Here is a 16832-nt window from a genome sequence, read left to right on the forward strand (position 1 = left end):
GGTTGAGAAGATCCATCACCGAGTTCTTCTTTCTTCTTGAATGGAGGGTTTGTCCTTCTATTTCTCATCCCTCCCATGTTCCTTTGCAAGAATTTGATCCTTCTTGTTAGGAGGGCAACTTCATCTTCCATGTCTTCTTTTGCATCCTCATTTTCACCTACATTACAAGCAAAAGCAATTCATTTTCCTTTTTCGATTTTAGTTTCGATTTCGGGTGCTTTTGTTTTGAAAATCATTTCATGGGTGATCAAGGACCCTATTAGTTCATCTAGGTTCAATGTGTTCATGTCCTTGGCTTCGGTGATTGCGGAGGTTTTGGATTCCCAAGACAAAGGTAAGGACCTAAGGATTTTAGTCACTAAATCTCTATTGGAAAATTGTTTTCCAAGACCCCTTAATCCATTTACAAGATTGGTGAATCTAGTGTACATGTCGGCAATTGTTTCATCGGATGTCATTTGAAAGAGTTCGTATTGCCGAAAAAGATGGTTCATTTTAGATTCTTTTACTTGATTGGTTCCCTCATGGGTGACTTCTAAAGTGTCCCAAATTTCCTTAGCCGAATTCAAATTTGATACTCTATTGAATTCTCCGGGAGATAGAGCACAAATAAGAGAATTCATGGCTTTGGCATTATAATTCGAAGCTTGTTGTTCGGCTTCGGTCCAATCATTTAAATTTCTTGTGGGTAAGATGTATTCATTATTAATTGCTCTCCACATTTGATAGTCTTGGGTTAAAAAGATTTTCATTTTGGTTTTCCAAAAACCATAGTTTGTTCCATCAAAATAGGGTGGCCTAGTGTTTGAATAACCTTCATGGTGTTGAGGGTAGTTTGCCATTTTAGAATCTTTACTCTATACCGGTTAGGGTTTTCAAAAATTAGAGACGAGGCTCTGATACCAATTGAAATACTCAAGAGGGGGGGTGAATTGAATTTAACTCAATATTAGGCCTTTTGAAAATTATCTATAAACCCTAATTGGAATTTTTCTTCACTTAATTAAATATTTGGTTAGTGCAAATATAATTGAAAGAACAAAGTGAAATGCCAAGCCAAACAATAATGGAAATGCAAGAGTGAGAAATGACACACCGATATATAGTGGTTCGGCCAACGGCCTACTCCACTCTACTCAAGGTCGCACTTGAGGGATTCCACTATTGGAGACCTCCACGATGCCCGGCTCCGAGGCGGTTACAATTCCAAGGGATATTAAACAAGGATGCCCTTACACATTTACAAAGACTCTCCTTCTCCGCCGAGTTCTAAGCGGTTGCTCTCTAGGGAATTAAAAAAGGAATGCCCTAGCCACCTATACAAGATATGGAAGATTTGATAGCTTGGCTTCTTCTTGAAAGCTTGATGCCCTTTGTAGTTCCTTGATTGCTCTTCAACAAAGATTGCAAGTGATAGCTCTAAATCCAAACTCAATAGGTTCACAAGTGAAAGGCAAGTTTGGAAAAACAAAATCTTAAGCTTGAAAGGGTTGCAAGTTTGCTTGAGTGCTTAAGAGGGTTTTTCAAAAATCAAGAGAGAGGAAATAATCCTCTAGAAGTTGTATAAATAGTATCTCCTCAAAATATGACCGTTTGGGCTTAAGAGAATAAGAAAACAATTTTTAAATCAAAACCCAACGGCTCTTTTTTGAGCTGTCGCAAGGTTCTCGGAGTTCCGAGAAATATTCTCGGAGTTCCGAGACAACGGCCAGAAAATGGAATTTTTCTACTGGACCATTTCTCGGAGTTCCGAGAAAATTTCTCGGAGTTCCGAGAAAATGTCCAGACGCTACTGGACCTTTTCTCGGAGTTCCGAGGGAACTCTCGGAGTTCCGAGCTCGGAGCTCCGAGAAAAAATCTCGGAGTTCCGAGAAGCCTAAAAATCCACATATTTTGAGATTTTATTTCTTGTTTGATTTTTGGCTTTTGGAACTCATCTCCTATGATTATTTTGGAATGTTTATGAGGGTCCCAACATGTTGGTCCACCACATAAGCATTCACTAATCCATTTTAAGTTCTTAAGTGTTCTTTGAAAAACATTTTGAAAACACTTTGCCTTGACTTGGAAATCTAAAGAGAAAGGATGTACAATGATACCTATGTAGCTTTCAACTTCTCTTTAGTCTTGGTCTTCAATTGATCTTCCATCTTGTGTATGCTTGCTTGAGAGATGAGGTGAGCTTCACTTAGCTCCTTTGACTCTTGTATGGGATATCTCCAAGCATGACCATGTTGTGTGTTGGTTTCTTCAATGATCAATCCTATCTCAAACACAACACTTCAAAGCAAATTGATTAGTATTCAAAAACACAATCAATTATGTTTAGAATCATCAAAACAAGATAGGAGAGTAGACCCTTGGGCTTACAGAAAGGATCAATAACAAGTGTCATTTTTTAAGAGATTTGATCCCATTTGTTAGCACAAGGTTACATGGATTCAATTTAGGAATGGCAACATATAAAACCAATAATGACAAGTGTTTACCTTGACTCAACTACCCCATACAAGTGACAACCAAAATACATGCAGTAAGGCTTAATTAATTAATTTTCTTATTTCTGCATATTTATGAGCTACTCATTATCATAGAGAATTTCTTAATTATTCAGCCATAAAACCAATGATAGCTACTCACAAATCAGAAAGTTGAGGTTTTACTCGAATATTGTATTTTCTAAATTTTAAACCAACAGTGACAAGAGTGATTGATTTTCCAAATACACTTCAGAAAATGATTAAAACTCTGTAAATCTCTTTACTAAAATTTTAGAATCCGTTCATTTTTCAATATTCATCTACTGAAATTCTAGAAAATATTGGATGCTCTGTTCTAGCTAACAAATTCATACTCTAAACCAAAATTTACAGAAACGAACACTAATACCTCTATATGATCACAACAAATGATAAGAAATATAATATACTCACTTCAACTCAGAATAAAATATCATCTAGATGAACATACCTGTATTCTTCTTTCCTCTTTTGAAACTTCTATTTGTCAGCCAAAATTGCAGAAAATTCCAGCAATAAAATCACGATTATGATGAATCTCATAAATGCAAGAAATCTGAACCGTATAAAACCAGATCTGTGTAGCTATAAGCTTCGTTCAGACAGCAGTGAATAAATCTATCAAAAATCGAGCAATCAAAATGGTAATAGTGATGGATCTAAGCTTTTTAGCTAAGGTTAGGGTTTCTAAACTAAGTTCAAAGGTTTTAAAGGCAATTAGGATTGTTGAAAAAGGAAAAATGCAAGACTAGGATTTCTGTGGAGAATCTGTGCAAGAAAAGAAAAGAAAAAACTAGAAAGAGAAGAAGAGCCGGTGTTGTTGAAATAAAATATTCTCCCGAAGCTCCGGCCAACACACCGGAGAAGATTGAGCAGAGAAGAAAGGGGGAAAAGATTAGGGTTTGCAATGAGGGTTTGAAAGTTTTGGATCTTTGATTCAAAGGACAAAACATCAAAATGATGCCGACATTGGCCGAAGTTACAACGTAGTGGCCGGAGAAGATGACCGGACAAATGAGAATATCACATAGAACTCTCTCTCTCTCTCTCTCTCTCTCTGCTAGGTTAGAAAAATCCCTCTCCTCTGAAAAATGAGCTTAAGTTTTGTATCTATAGCAATTTTGGGAGTTGATATCGGCACTACTAATTTTGATAGGCGCGCGATTGGCGCAAAAAAAAGATGAGCGCACGCCCGAATCGTGTCTCATTTGGATCCATGCGGGCTCACTCCAGAATAATTCACCCCCCCTCTAAATTTACACCACAGTCCTCTCTCGGCTCGTTTACTAGGCAAACGAGCTCGGACTTCGACAAAATTTTGCGGTGAGCTAGATGGGACCCTAACCTAGCTTAGGGTGAAGTTTGGGACCCTAAGTGATTAATTTGGTTGGGTTTTTGCTCAAACACGGGAGGCTCAAGGTACGGTCAAAATGGGGTGTTTACAGCCATATACAAAACCCCAACAGATGAATATGTTACTGCGGAATTCCACGAAATTCTTGGAATTTCGCTCACGGAATTCCGCAGTAACCCAATTACGCAAAAAAAAGGGTGTCGGAATTCTGAATTATTTTTTCGGAATTCCGAGAGTCGGCCCAGGCGCGCTTAATGTCTCGACCGACTCCTTCAACTCATTTTAATTTCTTTCTCCCTTTTTCTCCTCCATCTCAAAAACCTCATTTGTTTTTGTTTTTTTTTCCCTAAATCCACCATCCATCCTCCCTCCATCCTCGATCCTCTTCTTCCTTAGCAAACCCTACATTTCTCTCCTAAACCCTACCCACACCATTTTTCTTGAAACCCTTTCCCCTTTCTCTCATTTTTTCATCTTTTAGGTGTCCTTGCCTCTTCTTTTCCCCAATCTCTCCTCTCCATCCTACATCCAACCCGTTTTTCTTCCTTCTCTCCCCTTCTTTCATCATATTCTTCCATTTACGGCTTCAAATCCATCTTTTTCTCTCTTTTTGTCCTTCTCTTCAAACCCTAATTTTCCAACCATGCCTAGAATGAAAAATTCAAACCCTGGCGGTTCCTCCGGCGGGCAAGACGACAAAGGACCATCAAGAAAGAAAGCCAAGGCTAAAGCTCCGGTTCCGGAAACGGAGCTTATTTCTGATTCATACTTCTCTTCTGCCCAAGCCAAGAAGACATGGCCAAAACTGGCTAATCGGGGCATCCTCACCGGCCGATTCATTGAGCCCGACGTTCTCCACCATTTCGACCTTCAAGCGCGATTTGAAGCCGTTGGGTGGACCCAATTTCTTCATCTCCACGAGCTTGTCTACCCTCGGTTAGTTCGTCTTTTCTATACCAATCTCACTATCAGTCCCTCTTACTTCCAAATTGAATCTCGTGTCAATAACACCCCCATCAAAGTCAATATTCATCAACTTGCTGAGATTCTCGCAATTAGTTCCGACGACTTTGACCATTACTTTTGGCAAGGCAATGAGATCCATTCCCTCCCAGATCTTGATCACGACACTGTGTTTGACCGAATTACCAAGCACTATCGGCCCAACATGCTTGTGCAAACTTCTGACCTCATACCCGTGGCCAAAATGCTTCATAACTTCATGTTCAACAACTTCACCCCACGCGGTGGCATGACCGATGCCATCGAACTCCTTGAGGCATACCTCATATATTACATCCTTGAGGGTCGCCGGCTTTGTCTACCATACATCATCTTTCGCTTCATGTTCCAGACTCTTTCTCGATACCGCGCCTCACTGCCGTATGGCATGCTCCTTACCTGTGTATTTCGCCACTTCAGTATCACTCTGGAGGGTGAGGCCACCGACACTCCCACCGCTCCTTTTGATGATCGGACCTTCCGGCGCATGACACTTGCGAATGAAGTTGTTGCCGTTGACCCTGATGAAGAAGTTGCCGTAGACCCTGATGAAGAAGAAGACGAGGATGCTCCAGACACTGAGGCCCCTGCGGCGCCCTATGCCTCTTCGGATTTCTCTTAGGGTTTCGCAGCCATGCAGGAGGCCCTTGAGCGATCTATGACTACGCAGTTTGAGCGGCTCACTACCCATGTTGACACAGAGATGTCTACTCTTTTCCAGTCGCTCTCCACTCACGTTGACGCCCAGTTCTCTACCCTTTATCAGTAGCTCTCCGGTGGTCCGTCGAGTCAGCACCCGGGCAGTTCCTCTTCTTATCCGCCACCACCTCCTCCAGAGCAGTAGATGGATACAGTTATTTGCTGATGGGTCAATTTTTTTGGGTCCGACTCCTTTGCTATATTCGGAGTCTCTTTGTGGATGTTTTAGGCTGTATTAGCTTTATATTTATATAGATTTATACTTTTTGACAGTGAGTGAGCTTGATCAAGGATACCCCATTTGCAAATGGCATGAAAGTAGCATCTAAAATGAAACCTGTGTTGCAAACTTCATTGATTGAGAGAAATATAGAGAGTAAACAATTTTCTTACGCGCAAATCCAACGCTGGAGCTGTTAAATAATCAACCATTTTCTAGGTACAAATTGAAAGATGTACATTATAGGGTATAAAACAGTAAAATTTCTCAAAAAACATATCTACACATAATGCTAGGCCATTCCCATATAACTTCATAATCTTCAGATGAATCCTCACTAGTTGAATTGCGCAGTGGTTCACTGGTCCTTAGACCAAAATTTTTGGAGTTGCGTCTAGATGACGACCCTCGAAACAGTTTCTATCAACGAAATACAAGTCCCTTCAATTCAAATGATCCCAAAAATACAACAAAATAATCATACTTAAAAGAACGGAGGCGGCCGGGATAGGACGGGCCTGCAATAAAAATTAGAAGAATAGTTTAAAGCTAGGGCACGGATTGTATTGAGGATCATAATATAAGAGAAAACACAAGTTTAAAAATTACATACCGGTTTCCCATTGGTGCGGAAGGCCCGATTGGGACCGTGTTTGGCTGAGGACTTACGATGGGAGGATTCTTGCACGATCTCTTATTATGTCCAAGTTGACCGCAAGTACCGCACTTATGGTGCACTCCTCTTTGCATCCCTCTCTCCGTTCTCACTTTTTTCGGTTGGCCTGGCTGTCGTCTTGATTTTGGCGGCAATACCAACGGCAAAGGATGGGTACGCTCCGGCCATTGCAATCAGTCTAACGTGGGGTAAATTGCTCCATCGTAACTCCTCTGATACGTATCGGCATGATACCATTCCTCGCAGTAACTGTATGGGTCTCGTTGGTCCAGTCCCATGGCTGTTATCGCATGGGAGCACGGCATTCCCATCGTTTGGAACAAACGACACGTACATGTTTTCTTTTCTAAGTCCACCTCATCAACGTGGTACTTGGACTTGACCTCATATATGGTCCAACCACACTGGTGCGCCATATAAGCTTCTGCTAGAATACATTGTTCGGCCAACCAGTCTTCCGCGTTTGAGGTCAAACGAGTCGTCCACTTCTGACCTGCCTTCTGACGGTACTGAAAGAAGTCAGATAGTTTCCATCTTGTCTGTTCGACAAGTGCTGCAATAGGCAACTCCCTTGCGCCCTTTAAAAGTGCATTGAAGCTCTCAGCCGCGTTAGTTGTCAGCACGTTATATCTAGAACCTTCAAAATAAGCGCTGGCCCAATTTTGTTTAGGAATCTCCGATATCCATTTCTCTGCGCTTTTACTCATGGTTTTAATACTCTCCATCGCATCCTTAAAAGCACCCTCCCTTAGGGAATATGCAGCATTCATAAAAAGTTTCCGCAGATCTTCACTCTTAAATTTTCCATGGAAGTTGGCACTGAGGTGGTAGTTGCAATAGAAATGGTGTGACACTGGGAGACCTTCCGCTACGGCTCTAGGCAACCCCTTCATCCGGTCGGACCCAATCGTGATGACATCTCGTCCTGCCGAAATGAAATTCTGACGAAACAAATGCGGGAACCATACCCAGCTATCATACGTCTCGGCTTCGACTATTGCAAGTGCTAGCGAGAATAACCCATTGTTGCCATCTATCGTAGTTGCGGCTAGTAGAGTCCCCCTGTACTTCCCCCGCAGATGGGTCCCATCAATTAGGGCGAGGGGCCTAACACTTCGGTTGAACACATTAATGCTAGGGCCAAATGACCACAAGAAACGCCCAAATGTATCATCCCCTCTTGGACGCAGCTCTCGTGTTCCGGCACAACCGCACTACTGTGCCAGGATTCCTTCTTACCAACTCATCAGCATATGCAGGCAGGATGCGATATGACGCCTCGGCATTCCCACACATAATTTCCTGTATGATCATCTTTGCCATGTGGGCTTTTCGATACGACATTGTTATTCTCCAGTGGGCCTTGATGTACCGTCTTATCATAGGAGCCCTAACATCTTCTGGGCTTTCGAATAAGGCTAGAGAGCACTCAGCAGCCCACTTTGCAGTGGCCATGGGATGATCGTTCCCTTTCATTGTGCTTGAGCATGTGTGCTGAGGGATAAATGTTTTTACCTTAACATAATATGTATAAGTGGTCCCTGTGATACGCCATGGGCATGTACGATCCTTGCATCTAACGCCGTACTTTGTGGGATTTGTCTCTTGTGGGACAAACACAAACCGATGCCAGATTGCGTACTCTGTGACTTTCTTCTGAAAGACTTTAAGATTTGGGAAGATTACCCCGATCGTGAAATCCTCAGGTCCCACGATCACATTTACTTCATCACCCCCTACAACCATTTCATCCGCTTCCATCGGCTGCCTTATATTGGTATTTCCCAAAGCATCGCCTAGATAATTACTAGGTTCATCCTCCTCCTCATCACCCATCTCATCATCATCACGGAAGTCCTCTTCATCATAACCGAAGTCCTCTTCATCGTCGTTATTACTGCCATCGTTCAGTGGAACCAAATCAATAGCATGAATATCACCTCCAAAATCCCTACAGAAGTCCCAATCGTTTCTGCCTGGTTGGGTTTTCTCAAACTCGGTCTCAGTCGTGTCGGTCTCATTCAAAGTGGGATCTTCAAAATCCTGATTCAAGTCCACTTCATACCTGCAGATCGGTAGCCAATTAAAGTTAAAGTAATTGATTTACAAATGAAGGGAATGAATATTAATCGCACCCAACGTTCAATACTATAATTTACCAATGTATGGTATGAATACCGCCAAGCATTCTTTTCTCTTTTCGAGCAACGGCCGTTACAATCGGTGATGCAGGAACCACGGGGACAGTACTAATATTCGGCCTCGAAGCCTCTGCAAATGAGGAAGGAATCATAGGCTCCGGAGAATTGTTTCCTCCGAATCTGAACTCTTTAGTTACATATAGGCTTACAGTGTTAATGACCGTACTATCAAAGAGCATCATTACTAGATCAAGGTCGTCATCATCTCGAATATCATATAAGATGATATGAGATGAGTCGAAAACATATCGACACTTTATAGATAGAGAAACGTCACTTCAATTGGTCCCAATTTTGCTATGAATTAAATTCTCAAAATCTCTATATTTTGCTCTCCGACCAACAATAAGAGGCAACATCTTCCCGCCCACATATTCAAATGATACCACATCCTTTAGAGTGCCGTCGATGTGTAAGACAAAAGAAGCCCTTCGTTCCTCTCTCCTGTGAAGACAAAATTAAACACTGATTAGAAGTTGTTTAAAGCAATTTAAATGTGCTAAAAATGGAAAGAGAGGAGAATGGAAAGGGAACTACATACCTTTCCATGGAAGGGAGGTTAGTATTGGTGCAATGCAATAGAATGATACTTTGGAGTGAACCAATCAAATGGTGGTTTATGCCCCTACAAAGGAAGCAATGGAATGGGGTGTAAACAAATAATGTGTGAGAAATTATTGATTTAAACCATTGATATTTGAAAAATGAGGGGTTCTCTCAACTGAGTTCTAAATTATTAGGCGTTTAAAACAATGATATCTCACACATTATTGGTTTAAACAATTGATTGTGGGGTGTAAACCAATAATGTGTGAGAAATTATTGATTAAAACCATTGATATTTGAAAAATTAGAGGTTTTCTCAACTGAGTTCTAAAATATCAGTGGTTTAAACCAATGATATCTTACACATCATTGGTTTAAACAATTGATTGTGTGGTGTAAACCAATAATCTGTGAGAAATTATTGATTTAAACAATTGATATTTGAAAAATTAGAGGTTTTCTCAACTGAGTTCTAAAATATTAGTGGTTTAAACCAATGATATCTTACACATTATTGGTTTAAACAATTGATTGTGGGGTGTAAACCAATAATGTGTGAGAAATTATTGATTAAAACCATTCATATTTGAAAAATTAGAGATTTTCTCAACTGAGTTCTAAAATATCAGTGGTTTAAACCAATGATATCTTACACATGATTGGTTTAAACAATTGATTGTGTGGTGTAAACCAATAATCTGTGAGAAATTATTGATTTAAACCATTGATATTTGAAAAATTAGAGGTTTTCTCAACTGAGTTATAAAATATTAGTGGTTTAAACCAATGATATCTCACACATTATTGGTTTAAACAATTGATTGTGGGGTGTAAGCCAATAATCTGTGAGATATTATTGATTTAAACCATTGATATTTGAAAAATTAGAGGTTTTCTCAACTAAGTTCTAAAATATTAGTGGTTTAAACCAATGATATCTCACACATTATTGGTTTAAACAATTGATTGTGGGGTGTAAACCAATAATCTGTGAGAAATTATTGTTTTAAACCATTGATATTTGAAAATTTAGAGGTTTTCTCAACTGAGATATAAAATATTTGTGGTTTAACCCAATGATATCTCACACATTATTGGTTTAAACAATTGATTGTTCAAACTTTAGGGTTGTAAACCAATAATCTGTGAGAAATTATTAATTTAAACCATTGGTATTTGAAAAATTAGCTGTTTTCTCAACTGAGTTCTAAAATATTAGTGGTTTAAACCAATGATATCTCACACATTATTGGTTTAAACAATTGATTGTGGGGTGTAAACCAATAATCTGTGAGAAATTATTGATTTAAACCATTGATATTTGAAAATTTAGAGGTTTTCTCAACTGAGTTATAAAATATTAGTGGTTTAAACCAATGATATCTCACACATTATTGGTTAAAACAATTGATTATTCAAACTTTAGGGTTGTAAACCAATAATCTGTGAGAAATTATTAATTTAAACCATTGATATTTGAAAAATTAGCTGTTTTCTCAACTCAGTTCTAAAATTTTAGGTGTTTAAACCAATGATATCTCACACATTATTGGTTTAAACAATTGATTGTTCAAACTTTAGGGGTATAAACCAATAATCTATAAGAAATTATTGATTTAAACCATTGATATTTGAAACATTAGGGATTTTCTCAACTGTGTTCTAAAATATTAGTGGTTTAAACCAATGATACATAACACATTATTGATTTAAACAATTGATTGTTCAAACTTTAGAGGTGTAAACTAATAATCTGTTACAAATTATTGATTTAAACTATTGATATTTAAAAAATTAGGTGTTTTCTCAACTGACTTCTAAATTATTAGTGGTTTAAACCAATGATATCTCACACATTATTGGTTTAAACAATTGATTGTGGGGTCTAAACCAATAGTCTGAGAGAAATTGTTGATTTAAACCATTGATATTTAAAAAATTAGAGGTTTTCTCAACTGAGTTTTAAAATATTAGTGGTTTAAACCAATGATATCTCAACTTCTTACAAACTGTAGGTTTATACCATTGATTTTGCAGAAATTAGGAATTTTCCAATTGATTTTCTAAAAATTTGTGGTTTAAACCATGCAGATTATGGGTTTAAAAATAAATTTCTGAGAAACTATTGCTTTAAACCATTGATCTTTGAAAAATTACAACTGATTTTCAATATATTAAGGGTTTTAAAAAATGATTTTTCACAAATATTGATTTAAACCATTTTTTCCAAAACTTAGTGATTTAAACCATTGTTCTTTGACAAAAGTGAAGGAGAAAGTCACAGTGAGGCCATTTCCAAAAAAAAAAAAACCATTTCAAGGAAATAAAGTCACAGTGAGAAGGGTACCAACCTCTTTTGTGCCGGTGGCGGGGAGAGAGAGGACCGGCGAGAGAGGTAGAGAAAACCGCTGGAGAAGACCACCGGAGAGAGAGAGAGAGAGAGAGAGAGAGAGAGAGAGGTGGGTGGGTGTATACTGTAAAGTGCTTTGAGTTTCTCAAATTTAAATTTCCAACAGCTGAAAGTAATCATCATAGCCTCTAATTTGATTTGATAGGGGGAGAGAGAGAGGGAGAGAGAGAGAGAGGGAGAGCGAGAGAGAAAAACGTATGTAAGGGTAATCTCGTCAAAGTCACTCTACATTGGTCATTTACAACACTCCCCCCTTGACACGTCATTATCAAATTAAAGCCCTTTTTTTTGGTCATTTTCTCAAAAAAATAACGTTAAGAAATATCACTGCCATTCATATAACGTTAAAAAAATATCGTTAAAAAGATAACGTTAAAAAATATCACTGCCCTTTCATATTTCTTTTTTTTTTTAGTATTTATAATTTAATACATCTGAACCCGTTCAGTTCGGTTCGATTCTCGGTTCCAAGACTCCAAACCCAGAACCGAACCAGCTAATGTCGGTTCCAAACCGGAATCGAACCATCAAAGACTAGACTAGACCCGAACCGAACCGAACCATATAGGCCAGTTTAGTTCGGTTCTTTGGGTTAGACCCGACCCATGTCCACCCCTACATAATACTAACTATAACACATAGAATGAATGGCTTGGATAACTCAAACAACTATAGGAGATATGGTTTTTGAGCTCTAGGTCACAAACCTTTTCCTAATATATATCTATATATATATATATATATATATATATATATAAGCTTATATATATATATATATATATATATATATATATATATATATATGAGAAAACTGTTGGTACGCTTAAGCGCACCAACGTTTCGTGCGCTGAAGGGTTTCAATAAAGAGAAAAACGATCGTTTTGTTTTCTGCTTCAATCTGCTGTACAGAACGAGGGCTGGGTTTGAAGGCTTCAAGAGAAAAACGAGGGTTGGGTTTGAAGGCTTCCGTTGAAAAACGAACGAGGGTTGGGTTTCTGCTTCAAGAGAAAAAAGATCGTTGGGTTTTCTGCTTTTCTTTGAAAAACGAGGGTTCGGTTCTGCTGCTTCTCGCCTCCAAACCAACGAGTTTAGTTCTCTCTTCTCCGACGGCTTGGTTCCCTTCCAGGTTAGTACGATTTTCTTTTCTTTTTTCCCTTCAATCCCTTTTTTTTTGCTTTTCTTTCCTTCCTTACAGCAGATTGAATCAGAAAACCCAAATACAAAAATCAGGGGTTCGGTTTTCTGCTTCATGCCTCCAAGAGAAAAACGAGGGTTCGGTTTCTGTAAAGAGACAAAAGAGGGTTGGGTTTTCTGCTTCAATCTGCTGTAAGCGAACGAGGGTTGGGTTTTCTGCTTCAAGAGAAAAACGAGGGTTGGGTTTTCTACTTTTCTTTGAAAAACGAGGGTTCGGTTCTGCTGCTTCTCGCCTCCAAACCAACGAGTTTGGTTCTCTCTTCTCCGACGGCTTGGTTCCCTTCCAGGTTAGTACGATTTTCATTTTTTTTTTCCTTTTCTTTCCTTCCTTACAGCAGATTGAATCATTTTTCACACATACAAAAATCAGATTTTTTCCTCTGGGCAGATTGTTCAGTTCTTTTCAATTCTTCAGTTGTTTTTTATCCTTTTTTTTTTTTGCTTCAGTTGACTGTTTGGATTCATCCTTAACTTCAAGGGTTATTGGACAAGATTAAAATGAAGAAACCAGAAAACAGTAGATCTATTTCAAGGGTTTTCTTCAGTTGTTTAAGGGTTTTCTATTTCAAGGGTTTACCTACATTCAAATGTCTACTTTTTATTTATACGGGTACATTCTTATTTTTCTCTTCTTTCAATTACTAGAAAAATGGAACCAACCTCTTCGCAACCATGTGGGTTACATATCGAGGATAATGACCGTGCACAATCTGGTTTTGTTGATGATGCTTTATCGTAAGCCTCCGGCTTAGGTATTGAAGAAGTTGACGCCCATGGTCTTATTGTGGTTGATGATGGGGGTGATGACGGGGTTAATCTGATTGAAGATAATATAGAATAGCCAGATACTGATATGAATGACGAAGATGAGGGTGATAGTACGCCCAATAAGGCTGCTAGTGAGAATAGTAGTGTGAATAAGCCGTTTCTGAACCAAGTGTTTGATGATTTGATGTCTGCCTTTGAATTCTACAATTCTTATGCACTGGCTACTGGTTTTGGATTACGGAAATCCAGTACAAATAGTTCTAAAAAAACAAATGTTGTGAACTCAAGAAAATTTGTGTGTGATAGAGAGGGGGTGAAAAAGTATAAGGCAAATAAAGTGGATGATGGTAAGGAAAGGAGGGAACAACGAGTTGTCAGATTGAATTGCAAAGCTAAGATGACCATAAAACTAAGAGATGGGAAGTGGGTAGTGACTACCTTTGATGACATTCATTCTCACATTCTGACCTCCCCACTGAAGAGGCAAATGCACCGTTCCCATAATAGATTCAGTAAGAGTGAAAGTGTTAAGACGTTGATTGACTGTCTCAATGAGACCCAGATGCCGGCTGCGATGATTGCAAAGGCCATTAATTCAACAAACGATGGAATATCAGGTGTGGTAACACCTGATCAGGTTGCTTCCCATTTGAGAAAAAAGAGGGTGAACAATATAGGTCAAGAAGCTGTCTTAGTGGCCAACCATCTTCAAAGGAAGCGATTAGAAGACCCGAATTTCTTTTTCTCGATGGAGTTGGATACGGATGGGACCTTCCGATCTATGTTCTGGGCTGACGCTAGGGCTAGAGATGCTTATATGACATTCAGCGATGTCATTGTATTTTATGTCACTTACAAAACCAATAGGTTATCTCTGCCATTTGCACTGTTTACGGGAGTGAACCATCATAGACAGTCGACCCTATTCGGATGTGCGCTGTTAGCTGATGAGACAGAGGAAACCTTCAGTTGGTTATTTGAACAGTGGTTGACATGCATGCATGGTAAAGCACCTGATGCAATTATAACTGATATGGATCCGGCCATGAAAAATGGAATTGGAAGAGTTTTTCCACACACCCATCATATGTTTTGTTCGTGGCACAGAGATGAGGGATTCAACTAGTGATTTCTACCTCGATTATAATCGTTGGTTTTTTTCAAAAAATATGGAGGATTAGTTGTGGGAAGATTTGGTTTGTAAATATGAAATCGGGGAAAGTGATTGGTTATCTAGGATGTGGGAGCAGCGAGAGCATTGGGTTCCAGCATATTGGTGAAACACATTCACTGCAGGAATGACTTCGAGTCAACGTAGCGAAAGCATGAATGCATTCTTTGATGGATATGTGAATAGCAAAACTGGCTTGCATGAGTTCTTAGATGCATGTGATAGAGCACTGGTTCAACGTCGTAAAACGGAAGCCGAAGAAGATTTCAAGTCGAAATACTCGAAAGCAAGTATGAAAACGAATAGCCCATTGGAAGAAGAGACGGGGATATTCTATACGAGGAATATGTTTAACATTTTTCAGGATGCGTTGAGGGATAGTACTGGTTGTTGGTACGACCACTTGAGCAAGGATGGGGCCGTGGAAGAATATTTGGTAAGGCCCAAAAATGATGTGAAGAGTAAATGGTTTAGGATATTTTATGATGATTCCGATTGAGTGGCTGTCAAATGCGATTGTGCTAAGTTTGAAAGGGAGGGGATCTTATGCAAACATATCATTCGTATTATGGATACGAAACAATTGAAGAAGGTCCCCGACCATTACACGTTGAGGAGATGGTCTATTCAGGCAATGTATCAAGTAGGGCGTACAATATCTACAAGGCCACAAGTGGGTAGTAGCGTGAATCCGTTTCAAAGGTGGTGCCTAATCTCAAGATGGCAACGACTGGTTGATGGACCCAGAAGAGATGAGAAAGTTCTCAACAGGATGACTGAATTTTGTGATCTTCTTTTCGCTGAAGAAGAACAAAAGCAGAAAGAAAATGACGTTACATTGGAGGCTAGTGAGATACCAATCGTTGGTAGCGAAGTATATTCAAACTTTGGCGTGAGTCAAATACCTGAAATCACAATTTGAGACCCACCAATTGCGACGACCAAGGGCCGTCCAAAGAATCCAACACGCTTGAAATCTAGCTTAGAGACATCTGTATCCCAACCAAAGAAACGGACGTGCAAATCCTGTGGCGGAAAAGGGCATTATAAGTCGACATGTAGGCCAGGTTTGTTTTCTTGCCTATTTATTCATTTGTATGTGTACATGGAGTGATATTTGTTAATGTTTATATATTAATTCAGTTATGGTGAATGCTAATAGAAGCCTAAAAGAAAGCACAAAGAGGAAAGTGACATAGAGGAAGATGAAGAGGAAGATGAAGAGGAAGAGGAAGAAGAAGAGGCATAGGAGGAGTACTTATAAACTATGATCTATCTCATGTATTTATTTCAACTATTTTTAGTTTGTTACTTTCTGAGCATAAGTAATTACTCCGTTTACATTAATAGTTCACATGAGTAGGCCATTTTCATTCCTTATTTATTTTAGATTATTATTGGCAACAGTTGTAATCGGTTTTTATTTTTATTTTTTATGATCCAGATGGAGGAACCTGGTGGATGAGGTAGGTAAACAATTCTGAGATGCTCTATGAAATGACCTGAGATGGTCACGGAAATGTTTTGGGTCCATTGTGGCAATTTTTTCTGTTTTTGGGGGCCGTTGTGGCATTGCTCTTGTTTTATTGATACATTATGACTCTTTATAACACAAATTTGGAATGCAATTAAAAAATCCCGACTTTCCTGATGGCAACACCATGATGCCATATTAAGACTATAAAGTGGGTACTTACCCTGTAATAAATGTGTTCTAAGTATTGATACTGTTTTTGAACAACAGTCCTAGTTGAACCACAGGTCTACTCAATACATTAAATTCCATTTTCTTATAATAAGAATCCTTTTCTTTTGATAAGAAATGACAGGTGTGGGAATAGCTTGAACTCTCTTTGGTGTGGCTTTGTTTTCTCTGCAAAATCTCCTTATTTTGTGAATACTCATTTGAAGTATCCATGCTTTTGAAGACCATGGATGTTTTTGCTCATAGGAATTCCAGTTTAGCAGCTGAAACAATTACAGCGGTTTTTCAATAGGCTATAGTCAGATGGAAGGCCTATAATATGGTTGTGACCCCACAGGCTGACCTTAATGTGGGCCTGGTGTGAGGC

General features: G+C 39.0%; 1 protein-coding gene across 1 annotated transcript; it reads left to right on the plus strand.

Moving 5' to 3' along the window:
• The first annotated feature begins 13674 nt into the window (after window positions 1–13674).
• On the plus strand, window positions 13675–14715 carry LOC143866435 (protein FAR1-RELATED SEQUENCE 5-like). Its single transcript, XM_077375965.1, has one exon. The coding sequence runs from the start codon at window positions 13675–13677 to the stop codon at window positions 14713–14715; it is 1041 nt and encodes a 346-aa protein (XP_077232080.1).
• Window positions 14716–16832: the final 2117 nt, after the last annotated feature.

This window comes from Tasmannia lanceolata, unplaced genomic scaffold (assembly GCF_043159265.1).
Source record: "Tasmannia lanceolata isolate RefF3 unplaced genomic scaffold, GAP_Taslan_0.1 ptg000003l, whole genome shotgun sequence".
Classification (NCBI taxonomy): Eukaryota; Viridiplantae; Streptophyta; class Magnoliopsida; order Canellales; family Winteraceae; genus Tasmannia; species Tasmannia lanceolata.

What these genes read in the sequence shown, in the direction of transcription:
- LOC143866435 (XM_077375965.1), top strand. Translation starts at nt 13,675, where the DNA reads ATGAATGACGAAGATGAGGGTGATAGTACGCCCAATAAGGCTGCTAGT.